Below are 14,868 nucleotides of genomic sequence, written 5' to 3' on the forward strand. Positions count from 1 at the left end.
GTCTCTTCAGTGGTAGGAAGAGGTTGACTGAGTGTACTTTTCCATTGGAGGCAGAGGGTCACCCTGAACAGTTCATCTTGCAGGGTGGTGGCCCCTCAAACCTCCTGCCGGGTGCACCTGTTTCTAGAGGATTTAAGAAGGTCAGCTTCCAAGATAAAACTTCTCCTGGGGAAACAGCACAATCGCAGTGTTCTCACAGTGGCACATTCAAAGTGTGTCGGCGAGGGACTGTGCAGCAATGAGCCCCATGCAGCTCTGTTTGACCCAGCACTTCCCTTTCTGACATGACCACGGAGTCCTTCCTCCCTCTAAACTTGCCATGGGCCCTGTTGTGGGAAGTGTTGTTGTGATCAATGCTACTGTGTACAAACGGCGGAAGCTTGGCCAGCTGGCTGGTGGGAGGCATGTAAGACTTGCCCTTTGTGGGCTTGGCCAGCACTTGGCACTGTGATACAGGATGCACAGCCTCACCTTGAGAGCACCAGAAGCCCCTGGGGAAGGGAACACCACAGCTGGGCTTGGAATGAAGAACACGATGTCACGCACCATTGCCAGTATGCAAACTGGCACAGGTGGCCTTGGCCAAAGACAAATAGAAATGGCAAGCAACAGGATATATTGGAGTATATGAGGAAGCCATTTGGTGTAAACCTAATTCGGCCTGACTTTGTTTTTCCAAAAGGGGATGACATGGCCATTGAGCATGCATTGTATATCTGCTTTAAACATTTACTATGGCAAGAACAAATGGCCTTAAGATAAAGGTGCAACTTCCCCCCACATTGGCATTTCCTTAAGGATAAGCATCTTTCCTTGGGCTAGGAACTGATTGCTGTGCTCACCTTTGACCACCCAGCTCACCTGTGATCACCCAGCTCGAGACAACAGACCTGCCGCCCTCCTGTGTTCACTGAGACAGCAGACCTACCTGCTGTGTCCATCAATCGCTGTGCTGACAGAGCAGTCTCGAGATTATTGTAAAAGGGACATTTCGATCATATGTGAAACATCCTCTTTGGGGGTATATAACCACTCTGTGCACCCCCCTTCTTTGGTGCCCTTTCTTCCTTCGGGAAGAAAGGCCCTGGTCATGGTCCTCACATTTTAGCTCAGAATAAATTCACCCAAATTTTCATTTATAGATTGGTTATGGATTATTTTCGTTGACATTAACAAGCAGCCTGATCGATTTTACTTGCAAATCCTTAGATTTTAGGCCACTCTGTAAGAGCCTCTAAGGGAGGGTCCCAAGCAGAACTGAGGAAGGAGCCAAGTGTGGCTTCAGACTGTGCTGACTCCCTCCACCTGCTCTGCATCCTGCTCCCTCACGTGCCTGACACCTACTTGTTCTCCTTATTCCTCTAGGATCAAAACTTCTCTCAGGAAAGGACCCCACCAACTCATTCCCACACAAGAGAGGTTAAATCTCTTTCCTCTCAGGGCAATGTCTTCGGCTCACCAAAGAAATCCTTCGTTCCACCTCTCCCTTGATATGGTCCCTTAGCCTAAATGTGTAGGCACACAGAGGTTCCTTGGAATAGGAAAAGCTCGCATATCTCGTAGCTAATGCTCCCTGTGCCCAGGGGCACAAGAATAATAATGCTATGCACCATGGGGAAACCCCAAACAATTGAGATGTTTGTAAACAGAAGATCCTCAAGGTACTGAGGGAGCTCAGTCTTCAAAAGCACAACAAGGCCGAGCCAAGGCCAGGCATGCAGGCACACAGATGGTCCAAAATAACCCAAGAGCCAAGATGCTGGCTCTCACTGGTGCCCCTCTGAAGGCTTATGGATCCAGCCTAGGTGGGGTCTTTCTAGAAAGGCTCAGGTGGTTTCTTAGGGAGGAACAGATGCAAAATGCTACCATAAGGGATGTGCTTGGTTATTTAAGCAATTTACATCACTCTGGAAAGAATGATCCTGTCTTTGTATGAAGGGGTCCTGGCCACAGCTTTTGTCAAATTCTTATTTTAATTGTCTCAACAGCGTGTAAGGTTTGCTCATTCTTATCCTGACATTTCTGTTTTGAGATTTCGGGAAGAAGTGCCATGGGTGAGGAGAAAGGAGGGACAGGGCTTTTTTTGGGGTAGGATTTGACAGACTTGGGTGAGCTGTGGCTACCAGGAGGACAGGCGGGTCTGCATGGTCTAGAAGGACCCCAGAGTGGGGATCCTTGTCCTGGAGACCGGCCTCCCTTTTCAGTTTACAAAGCCCTTTCTCATCCTGTCCAGTACTAAACTCTGCGAGGTAGATAGGGTAGGGGGATGACATTAAGTAGCAATGTCAAATCCTTTGGGAACATGGTAGTATATGGTATAAATACTAAAAAGAAACAACCAAGTAAACAAATAGGTGGATTACCAAATGGTATCATTATTCTCTTCATGTTATGGATGCACAAACCACCACTCAGACATACAGGCATCAGCCCCCTTCCCCGTGTCCCCCCGCCAGTGAGAGGCATGGAGAACACCAGTGGTGGGGAGAGGGGTGTCCCTGCCTCCTGATTGCAAACCCAGCCCGCCTACCTGGGAGGTGCCTCCAATTTGATGCTAGGGGCTGGCTTTTCTGTGAGGCTACAAGGATGATGGCTGGCATGGGGAGAAGGACTTTCAGCCTCATTTGTCAGCGTCTCTGGGAAATGGCTACTATGTTGGGCATATACCTTACTTTCTAGAAAGCCTCTCCAGAGGAAAGGCGTGGAGAACACGGGAAGGCCTGGGAGGCAGCCAAGGGGAGAGATCAACTCAAATAGGACCAATTGGACGGCCACTGTCTGCACTCATCAATTCTGTGTCCAAGAATCCCAACCAGAGGCTCAGGGAGAGAGCTGGCAATTTGTGGTAAGAGAGGACAGGTGAGATAAGCAGCCCTGGCATGAAAAGGGTGGCTGCTAAAATAAGATCCAGTGATGCTTGTTTGAGAGGGGACACTTAGGACATGGCGGCCGAGACTCTGACTGTCCCAAGCTCCCCCTGTGTCCTGGGGGAGGGGGCTGGCCTGCCAGTCGCTGTACTCATGGGAACCTGCTGCAGGCTGCTGCTTAGAGCCCCAAGAGCCTGCAATAATAAATGTGTGCTTCTTTGTGTGTTTATTTTTTAACAGCTTTATTGAGACATAGCTCACACACCACACAATTCAACCAGTTAAAGTATACACTTAATGGCTTTTACCACAATCTAGAATAGTTTTATTATGCCTAAAGAAACTCTGTATACTTTAGATATCAACCCCCAATTCCCTCCCCTGACTTCTTCCTTAGCCCCAGGCAACCACCCATCTGCTTTTGGTCTCTTTGGGTTTGCCTCTTATGAATATTTCATATAAATGGAAGTCTATGATATGTGGCCTATAATGTCAGGTCTCTTTCACTTCGCATAATGTTTCAAGGTTCATACATGTTGTAGCACGTGTCAGTGCTTTGTTCCTTTTAAAGGCTGTATAAGATTCTATTGTATGGATATATCACATCTCTTTGTCCATTCTTTAGTAGATGAACATTTGCCATGTTTCTACCTTTTGGCTATTATAAATAATGATGCTGTCAACATGTGTGTACAAGTTCTTGCGTGGACATGTTTTCATTATTCTTTATATAGCTAGGAGTGGAATTATCGTGTCAAATGTTAACTCAATGTCTAACTTTTTGAGGAACAGCCAGACTATTTTTAAAAGTGGCTGCACCATTTAACATTCCCACCCAGTGTATGAGCGTTCTGATTTCTCCATATCCTCCTCAACAGTTCTTATTATCGGCCGTTTTAAAAACTAGCCATCCTAGTGGGTGTGAAGCGTATTTCCTTATGGTTTTGATTTGTATTTCCCTGATGACTCATCACACTGAGCATATATTTCTGTGCTTATTGGATATTTGTCTATCTTTGGAGAAATGTCTACTCAGATCCTTTGCTTCATTTATAACCGGATTATATGTCACTTTATTATTGAGTTGGAATAGTTCTTTATATAGTCTAGAGATGGGTCTCTTATCAGTTAAATGATTTGAAAATATTTCCTTCCATTCTGTCGGTTGTCTTCTTATTTTCTTGATAATGTCTTCTGAAGCACATATAATTTTGATGAAGCCCAATTTATCTATTTTTTTTCTTTTGTTGCTTGTACTTTTGCTTTTATATCTAAGAAATCATTGCCAAATCCAAGGTCATATAGCTTTTTTTCTGTTTTCTTCTAAGAATTTTATACATTTAGCTCTTAAGGTATTTGATCCATTTTGAACTACTTTTCGTATATGGTCTGAGGTATGTGTCCAACTTTATTCTTCTGCATGTGGATATTCAGTTGTCATAATACCAATTGTTGAAGACTGTTCTTTCCTCACTGAATGCTCTTGGCAACCTTATCAACAATCAGTTGCCTCAAAACATATGGGTTTATTTATGGACTCTCAGTTATATTCCATACATCTATCTTATTTCAGTATCACACTGGCTTGATTACTGTAGCTTTGTAGTAAGTTCTGAAATCAGGAATTGTGAGCCCTCCAACTTTGTTCCTCTTTTTTAAGATTGTTTTGATATTTGGGCCCTTTGCAATTCCATTTTAATTTTAGGATCAGCTTGTCCATTTGTACAATAAACACAGCTGGAATTTTGACAGAGACTGCATTGAATCTGAAGAGCAATTTGTGGAGTATTGCCATCTTAAAAGCATTAAGGATTCTGATCCATGAACATGGGATATCTTTCTACTTATTGAGATCTTTTAAAATTTGTTTTAACATGTTCTGAAGTTTACCGAGTATGAGTTTTGCACTTCTTTTGTAATTATTCCTAAATATTCTATTCTTTTTGATGCTATTGTAAATAGAATTGTTTTCTTAACTTCATGTTTGGCTAGTTCATTACTACTGTATAGAAATACAACTGATTTTTGTTTGTTGATCTTGTATCTTGCAATCTTGTATTTATTAGTTCTAATAGTTTTTTAGTGGAATCCTTAGAATTTCCTATGTACAAGATCATTCACCTGCAAATAGAGATAGTTTTACTTCTTCACTTTCAATATAGATACTTTTTATTTCATTTTCTTGTCTAAATGCCCTGGCAAGAATCTCCAATACAATAGAACCACTAGTTGAATATAAGTGGCAAGAATAGATATTGTGTCTTATTCTTGATCTTAGCATGAAGTCATTCAGTCTTTCATCATTAAATATGATGTGGGCTTTTGTAGATGCCCTTTATCAAGTTGAGGAAGTTCTTTTTCAATCATAGTTTGTTGAGTCTTTTTATCATAAAAGGGTCATGGATTTTGTCGAAGTCTTTTTCTGTGTCCATTGAGATGATCATGTTGTTTTTTAAAAAGTATTTTATTGATATAGTGTATTACAGTAATTGATTTTCAGATGATAAGCCAATCTTGCATTCTTGGGATAAGTTCCACTTGGTCATTATGTATAATCCTTTTATATGTTGCTACATTCAGTTTGCTTGTATTTTGTTGAAGATTTTTGCATCAATATTCATAAGAGATATCGGTTTCTAGTATTTCTTTCTTGTGATGTCTTTGTTTTGTTTTAGTATCAGGGTAATACCGACCTCATAGAATGAGTTTAGAAATAGTCCCTCTCTTTTTTGGGGAGAGTTTGTGAAGAATTGAGTTAATTTTGCTTTAAATCCTTGTTAGAGTTCACAAGTGAAGGCTCCTGGTCCTGGGCTTTTCTTTGTGGGAAGTTCTTTGATTAGTAATTCAATCTCTTTACTTGTTATAGTTCTGTTAATATTTCTATTTCCTCTTTATTCAGTTTTGGTAGTTTGCATCTTTCTAAGAATTCGTCCATTTCATGTTAGTTATCTAATTTATCGGCATACAGTTCATTGGTATACAATTGTTCACAGTATTCCTTTACAATCTTGTTTTTTTCTGCAAGGTCTGTAGTAATGTCCCCTCTTTCATTTCTGATTTTAGTAATTTGCATCTTCTTTCATTTTTTTCTTGGTTGATCTAGCTAAGTTTGTCAATTTTTTTGTTCTCTTGATATAGTCAACTTTTGGTTTCCCTTATTTTTCTATTCCCTGTTTCATTAATTTCTGCTCTAATATTTATTATTTCCTTCTTTCTGCTTGCTTTAGTTTTAGTTGCTCTTCTTTTCCAGTGTCTTAATGTGGAAGGTTAGTAATTGATTTGAAATATTTCTTCTTTTTTAAAATAGGTGTTTACAGCTATAAATTCCCCCCTGAGGGCTGCTTTACCTGCATTCCTTAAGCTTTGGCATGTTGTGTCACTTTCATACCTCTCAAGGTATTTTCTAAATTTGCTTCTGATTTCTCTTTGACCCATTGGTTATCTAGGAAGTGTTTTGTTTAATTTTCATGTAATTGTGAAATTCCAAAATTTCTTTCTGTTGATTTCTAATTTTATTCCATTGTGGTTGAAGAGTATACTTTGTATCATTTCAGTCCTTTTACATTGGCCGAGGCTCATTTAATGGCCTAGAATATAGTCAATAGGCATATGAAGAATGCTTCATGTGCAAATGAGAAGAATATATATTCTGCTGTTGTTGGGTGGAATGTTCTATAGACATCTATTAAGTCTAGTTGGGTTATAGTGTTGTTCAAGTCTTATATTTCCTTTTGGTCTTCCTAGTTTTAAAAATCCCTTTTGAAAGTTGGGTATTAAAGTGTCTAACTTTTATTGCTGAACAGTCTATTCTATTCCTCTTTTCATTCTGTTAAATTTTTCTGTATTTTAGGGCTGTGTTGTTAGGTACACATGTTTATAACTGATGAATTGTCCTTTTATCATTATAAAATGTTCCTTTTTAATCTCTAGTGACTTTTTGTTTTAAAATCTATTTCGTCTGATATTTTTATAGGCACTCCTGCTTTTTTTATGTTTTATGTCTGAATGGTATATCTTTTTCCATCTTTTTACTTTCAATGTCTTTATATATAAATATGTACCTTTAAGGAGAAAAAAATGATCCATCCCTAGGACAAATTGCTATCTATGGACTGTTCATTCCTGTAAGAGTGCCAGCCAGTGCAGAACTCTGCCAGGAGTGACCTTCATTAGCACCCAAGGGGAAGAAACTATCCTGCAAGGCTGCCACCAAGCACATCCTAAGCTCATTTCTGAAATATCCCTAGAGACATTACAAGTTAGGACTTCTTCATTGTCCACCCTCACTGAAGAGCCATTCCTTCTATGATCTGATATTTCTTCTACAACCTGGATAACATACACTTCCCTTTCATTTCTGATGGATCACTTCGTAATCTTGATTGTTTTTATTCCGCAGACTGAGTTTCACCTTTTCCATTTACTGTTCCTTTCCCATAATTGTGACATAAAAAACAAATGCAAACATCAAGTGCTCAATGCTTTTCATATTTTATTACTCAGCAAAGTCAGGAAGAGAGAAGGACCTCTTAATGGGTCCCAGGGTCTACAGGCAAAGCATTTCTCAACAGAAGAATCCTGTTAAGTGTGAAACTGGTATCTGGGAATTCTCTTGTCCTCTGTAATGATCTAAGGGAGGGATGTTCAAATGATTAAAGGGTTAAGTATGGAGGAAAAGAAAAAACCAGAATTTTCTAATTCAAGACAACATTCTGAAATGCTTTCTCTTTCTCCATCTGGAATGTTTCCTAATTTAGATAAATAAGTAAAGGCTTCAGAACTTTTACTATTTAACTTAAAAAATTTGGGTAGTGTCAGAAAAAAGTTCTGGAATTCAACTAATGTAAATGTCTCCTCATTGTTCATATACCATCAGTAAGGCATGGAGTAGACCAATGGTGCTATTCACAACTAGATTTACCTATTTTATTTTAGAGGAAAGCAGGAAAGAAAGTCCTTAAGTTTCAGACCAGCTACAAATGGATTAAACAATGGTATCTCTTCAGATCTTGGCTGTACCCTAAAGATCCACATGTTCCAGGCTTCATTCTTAAGTCATGATCACACACATACACACAAACATACAGGGAACATGCTTTTATAAAAACATGAGGGAATCCATTCAATTTTACCCAAAACAGGGCAAATTTGGTTAAGATAATTGAGTAAAGAGGATAAATTTAAAATCCAAATACACTTCCTTGCAGATGAGTATTCAATTCAATTGCCAGTAAGATGTTGAATATTCTTTTCTGAATCAGCCTAATTTGATGCACAGTACAACATGTACTGCCTGGGAAGAAGTTCAAATCATAAATACTACAGGGAAATGTCTAATAGCTTGGAATGGCCTTTTCAAGTGGTCAAAATCTCTAAAAGATTGCAAAAATATTAAATCTGGTGCAGCATGAGCTATGTGCTCCAGAATGAGCCCATCTCCCTGTCATATCCCACCTCCTTGCTCCAGGATTATCTGGGGCTGGGTCTTAAGGAGCTGGCATACAGCTCCTTAAGGCAGCTCCTGAAGGGGGTTGCTCTTTGGAAGCCAGATGATGGTGGGGCCTCTTCCCTGCAGACTGTGGTCAGCAAGGTGAAGGCTGCTGGCCACAGTCATAACAGCTGAGCTGATCTGTGATTTCTGCCTCTCCTGCCAATGTCAGGGCCAGGTTTGCCGATGTGTTTGTGTTGGTGTGCAAGATGCTGGAGAGAGGCCATCTACCCTGTGTGTCAGAGTCCAGATTCCATATGGTTATGGCAGGATTTGGAAGAGGTGTCCACACAGCTAGGAGCAGGATTAGAATAAAGAGGTGCTAATGGTGTGCAGTTGGGAAGGTAAAGGAAATTGTCTGGAACTTGATGGAAAAAGAGGGTTGAAGAAAATTAAAGGGAGATCAGGGGAAATAAAAGAAAATATAAAGGAAAAAGACAAACGTCTCTGTTGTTTTAAAGGTCAAAGAGTAACAATAATATAGAAAGGCTCTTTCACCTTGCCAGATTCAACAGTGGGTTGCATTCTGCCTTCTTTAAGAAAGTTTGCACCATAGGGTTCTTGGGCTTTTCTTCCAGGTTATAAGGTCTGTCCTCCAATCATGCCTACCCCACGTGAAGCAGGCATTTTTTCTCCAGACCTTACATACCTCCAAACCATACCTCACTTATCCAAGTTCAGTTCTTACTTATGGACTAAATCTCTTTCTGGTTCTCTAGCACTCATTTTATAAGGTCAACATCTTCACTTTTCTTCACTTATTAGCCTAAGTCCATATTACTATATGTTCTTAAGAAAGACTCATGATAACTAGATCATGCTATACAATAATTCAAGTTTTAGTGTCCAAATGTGTGCGTGTGAGTGTGCATGTGTATACAGATTAGCCAGCCCTGGTGGTCCAGTGGTTAAGATTCAGTGCTATTACACTCACGGCCCAGGTTTGCTTCCTGGTCAGGAAAGACACCATCCATCTGTCAGTTGTCATACTGTGGCAGCTGTGTGTTGCTGTGATGCTGAAAGCTATGCCACCGGTATTTCAAATGCCAGCAGGGTCACCTATGGTGGACACGTTTCAGTGGAGCTTCCAGAATAAGACTAGGAAGAAGGATCTGGCCACCAACTTCCAAAAGAACTGGCCATGAAAATCCTATGAATAGCAGCAGAGCATTGTCTGCGGTAGTGCTGGAAGGTGAGAGGATGGTGCAATAAGACCGTGCAGGGTTCTGTTCTGCTGTACATGGGGTTGCTAGGAATTGGAATCGACTCCAGGGCACTAACAACAATATGTATAATATCTGAGCATAATATGTGTGTGTGTATGTATGTATGTATGCATGTGTATATATATATATACACACACACATATGTATGTATGTATGTATATTGTGTGTGTGTGTGTACAAAAACCAGGATTTGCAGGAGTTTTAAAATCTACCATCAGATCACACATTTCTTTAGCCAAATAATAAATACTCTGTGATAAGCCGTCACACTTCACTTTCATGTGTCCACTTTAAGAAACAGTACAGGGGCCGGCTCCATGGCCAAGTGGTAAGTTCGCACGCTCTGCTGCGGCGGCCCAGGGTTCAGATCCTGGGCACGGACATGGCACCGCTCGTCAGGCCACGTTGAGGTGGCGTCCCACATCCCACAACTAGAAGGACCTGCAACTAAGATATACAACTATGTATGGGAGGGTTTGGGGAGATAAAGCAGGAAAAAAAAAAAAAAGATTGGCAACAGTTGTTAGTCCAGGTGCCAATCTTTAAAAAAAAAAAAAAGAAAGAAAGAAACTGTACAAAGTCACACGGTCCAAATAAACAAACCAACAAATAAAACCAGCCTAGAGCAGACATCCAGGCACTTCTTTTCTAGGCTCTGAGGTAAATTTCAAGTGCTGTGTTCTCTTTTATCAATTTTATTTTCCCCTCTGCTTTTGGAAATAACACTCATTTTTTAAGTCTGATCCACATGATTTTACAGAGTCAGGTAAGAATGGAAGGGGGTGGGACAGATGGAGAGTGGTAGGAAGAAACCTAGTATTTATCCAGTTACATGAGAGCAAAGGCCTGTCTGTCTTTCTCACCTCTAAACACCTTGGTTCCTTGAACAGGATCTAGTGAATGGTAGGTGCTCAATAAATACATGTTGAATGAATGAAATTACTGAAGCTGTGCGACATGCTCAGCGCTGTGCTGGATGCTTTTAACAAGAGTCTGGAACAAGGGCAACAAAAAGTAACTCAGTATAATAATGTGCCCTCCTTTGCAATCACATGAGAATGCATTCCCTGAGGTGGTACCTTCAGAGCTCAGGCTCACGCTGAGGTTGCAGTCCCAACATCTCAGTGGGCAAAACGAGGGTAAGTAACAACCTAAGGCAGGGCTCAGGGGCCAAGTCTGGCCTGTAGATTGTTTTTGTATAGCACAGGAGCTAAAAATGGTCTTTACATTTTTAAAAGATACAAAACAAAAGAAAAATAGACATCAGAGACTGTCTGTGGCCTGCAAAGCCAAAAATATTTACGATCTAGCCCTTTACAGAAAAGTTTGCTGACTCTTGTTCTAAGGTGATACTAAGAATGTGCTTCTGAAGTTACTTTCAGTCTAAAGTGTGTTTGTCTTGAACTTGTGTTCAAACACGGCAAGACTGTGGGACTGCGATCTGTCAGACCACAATGACTCTGTGAGCATTCTGGAGCCACACACACATACTCGATGTTCTTTATCCCAGCTTAGAGCTTCTCCATAGGACAAATTTAGAGAGTTGGCATCTTTGTTACCGCATGCTTGTTTACGTGACCTTTTTTGTGGGTGTTTTGCTACATGATCTTCTGGTGAGAGTTTTGCAGCACATTGGCATCCCCCCTACAAGATCTGTGGGTAGCAAAATCACAAATGCGCTACGCTGGCCCACTTGGTATAATGATCAGAGGGCTTTGTCATTGGAGCTTTGAATTCACCTGGAATTCAGTTGAAATACTCAAGATGTAACCTGATTACCTCTATCTTTCACTAAATCTGGGAAATTTTTAGTTATTGTTTCTTCAATGATTATTTTCTTCTCCATTCTCCCTCTCCTCTCCTTCTGTGACTCCAATTACACTTATGTTAGAATTCTTGATATTATTCCACAGGTCACTGAGTCTCTGTCATTGTCAACAATCTTTTCTTTCCATTTTCCAGACCGGATAATTTCTATTCTTCTATCTTCAAGTTCACTGATCTTTCTTTTGTCATCTCCAATCTGCTGTTAGACTCACTGAATGAATTTTAAAAATTTAAGATATTGCATTTTTCAGTCATAAAATTTGTTTCTTTTTTAGTGTCTCTTTTTTTCTGCTGAGATTTCTTATGTGTTGATTATGACCATATTTTTCCTTATGTCTTTGGGCATAATTATAATAGCTGCTTTGAAATTCTTGTGCGCTAATCCCAACACATGTATCATCTTGGATTCAGTTTCTATTAATTGCCTTCTCTTGTGAGTATGGGCTACTTTTTTCTGTTTCTTTGTATGTCTAATAATTTTAGATTGTATCCTGAACATTGTGAACATTGTCTTAATCTATAGCAGTGCTATTCGATAGAAACAAAATGTGAGCCACCTAAGTAATTTTAATTTTCCGGTATCCACATTAAAGTAAAAAGAAACAGGTGAATTTAACTGTAATAATATATTTTCTTTGACCCAATGTATCCAAAATATAAGTATTTCAATGTATAATCAATAACAAAATTTATTAAGATATTTTATAATCTCTTTCCATACTAAATCTTTGCAATCTGGTATGTGTTTTACTTTTACAGCACATCTCAGTTTGGACTAGCTAGTGGTTACCATATTGATCAGTACAGCTCTAGAGTATGATTCTGGAAGAATATTGAGGGTTGGTCCAAAACAAGCCACTCCATCATTACAGGAAGCAGAATCACTGACTGATGGTCTTTATACTTTATTCCTTGGAATTCTGCAGAGATGTCGTGGGCCTACTATGAGATGAGGGGAGGCAGAGTGCATTGGGCTACTCTTCGCTGTCATATATGTGTCTCAATTCAATCAGAGCAGCTCTGATTTCATGTTTCATATATTTTGTTTCTGCACATAATTTAAAACATATTTTGATACTAAAACAGTTTGAAAACATAATGGTTTCATAATATGATTCTTGAATAGATCCCCTTAAGATATTTCTTGCTCAATCATGCCCTTGAGCCCAGCTGACCTCTCCTCCTCTCGATACACTTACCCTACCTTCTAATCACGTCACAAGAGCCAGGCTGTCTCCGCTTTAAGGAGAAGAGATTGTGGCTTGTACAGTATTTGAGTCTCCACAGTGGCAAGTCCTTCCTTCTTTGGCCCCATGTGTATGTAACTGATTAATTGATTGATCAGTTGATGGGATTGTGGGATGGCTGCTCATACCCAAGATGCTCAAGAAGAATTCCCGAAGTGAGCTCTTCCTCATGGCCTTCAACGCTGGGGTAAATTTCATTCTTAATTTGCCAAGGACCACATACAATCAATGAAACAAGGCTCAGCCTCTTGCTTCCCCTCCTGCCTTTTCTAACTCACACACATTTACCAGTTCAACAAAGCAAAGGGGGTTGGGTTCAAAACCCAAATGCTTTGTGAAACTTTTGCACAGGCACGTGGCATAAGTTGAGCTTAAGGAACCCCAAAAACTGCCATGTCAAAAGTCCAGTCTAGTTAAAAAAGTTAAACACACCTTAACCTGATGCACAGACCCACAAAACAAAAACCAGGCACCTCAAGCCAGAGGAGATTGGGAGACCAGGGGTGATATCACATAATGTAACAGAGTCCTAGTACCATGCAAACTCCTATTAAAATGACTGGAAATAAGAATGCTTAGCTGATGAACACGTTTCACACACTTCACCTAGGCTGACGGCCAAGAGAATTCACTTCAGAGCGCGTGAGTAACATGACCGTGAAAGTTGGGGTTGGGAACAGAAGCTCTGATGGATTCCAAACAATAAACACCAAGACCTGTACTCACTGGCGTTAATTTCAGCCACAGAAACAGGCCAGCCCCAAACACTAACCTCCGTGCACTTACTCACGGGCATCCACACTCTGATAGTGATTTTCTTTTCCTCCAAGACAAAGTAACTTGGGGGAGTTGACACGTACCAGTTGCAAGTGTGTGACAACAGCCATTTTTTAGTCCATGAGACGTTCTTAATGATCTATGAGACACCTTCCAGCTAAGATTGTACATTTCCATCAGACTTCTGGCTTAGTAGCCAGAAATTCGGTATTTCAAGCAATCAGAAATCACTCAGCAATAACAACAGAACGTGGCACAGAGCAGTACTGTGGTATTAACTGTGTGTCCCCCTCTCTTCCCCCGTTCAAAGGCCTTCTGCCCCTACTCTGGCAGGTCCAAGCTTGAGAAACCAGCTCCTTACCGTGACTGACATGGGTGTGAATTGCACCTTCGGACTTGGGGCTCTGGACGGCTTGCTTGAGGGCAATCACTGTCATTCACCAGAGTCGTGGTCTTGTTAACAATCTGCGTGCAGGACACGATGGTTCTGCGTTCCCCTGGAAACCAAACCACAGGGCACTGAGAGGCTGTGGCTGCACACACCTGGAAAGAGCATTTGTTTACACTTATGGAGGCGCATTCAGGTACATCTTTTGATCAGTTTGTCACTTAAAGTGACTGTTGTAATGCCTTTTTGGTTGTCAGGAAGGGAGAACTGTAATCTTAGTGATGAGAGTGTGTAAGACATGGTCAGGGCAGTGTAGGGCAGGAGAAAAATTGCAGAATAGGATCAGAAAGAAGCAACACCTCAGATCAGCTGTGTCCTTGGACAGATTGAGATTCATCCAGGCCAAAGTTGTGATTCAGGTCTTTAATTTCCACAAAAGATTGCCAATTTCTCTCTTTATTTTTTATTGAGGTCACATTGGTTTATAAAATTATATAAATTTCAGGTGTACATCATATTTCAACTTGTGTAGACTGTGTCATGTTCACCACTGAAGTCTAGGTGCCATTGCCAATCTCTTTATCTGTTTATTTGATGTTTACATCTATGGAGATCTGGTCTCGATTAAATATCTGTACCTCAGCTTTCACCAGAGATCATGGCTTCTTATTACAGAATTCCTACTTGCTAGGGAGAAGCAAGGAACAGGGAGGCCAGTCTGAAGGACACACAGACCCGCATCCTCCAGGGAGGCATTCTAGAGCCAATCTGAGAACTTGTCTATCCAGCCAATTGCTACTTATGCCCAAGCATCACATGCTCTTGGGAATCTTCAGTAACCGGTTACTCCAACTGGATGTAGCCATTTTCTTGTGTTCCCAAAGCACCCTACACTACTTAGCCATGACTTTGTCAGAGTGGCGAATAACTGGGATCTAGGAGGGCAGCCTCTGGATCCAGGCTGTCTGGGTTCAAACTTCGCTTGGCAACCACTATCACAGTGATCATAAGGTCGATCAATAGTAAGCCACCATGCTTCTGAGCCTCA

General features: G+C 40.7%; 1 protein-coding gene across 5 annotated transcripts in view; it reads right to left on the bottom strand.

The window, feature by feature from the left end:
* ADAMTS17 (ADAM metallopeptidase with thrombospondin type 1 motif 17) overlaps positions 1 to 14,868 on the bottom strand; it is a 339,534-nt gene that overhangs the window by 53,150 nt on the left and 271,516 nt on the right. For all 5 annotated transcript variants that reach the window (XM_070496410.1, XM_044762847.2, XM_070496403.1 and 2 more), the window contains one exon: positions 13,794 to 13,929. In XM_070496410.1, the coding sequence (XP_070352511.1) occupies positions 13,794 to 13,929 (136 nt within the window). The remainder of the gene's footprint in view (positions 1 to 13,793; positions 13,930 to 14,868) is intronic.

Source organism: Equus asinus, chromosome 2 (genome assembly GCF_041296235.1).
Source record: "Equus asinus isolate D_3611 breed Donkey chromosome 2, EquAss-T2T_v2, whole genome shotgun sequence".
Classification (NCBI taxonomy): Eukaryota; Metazoa; Chordata; class Mammalia; order Perissodactyla; family Equidae; genus Equus; species Equus asinus.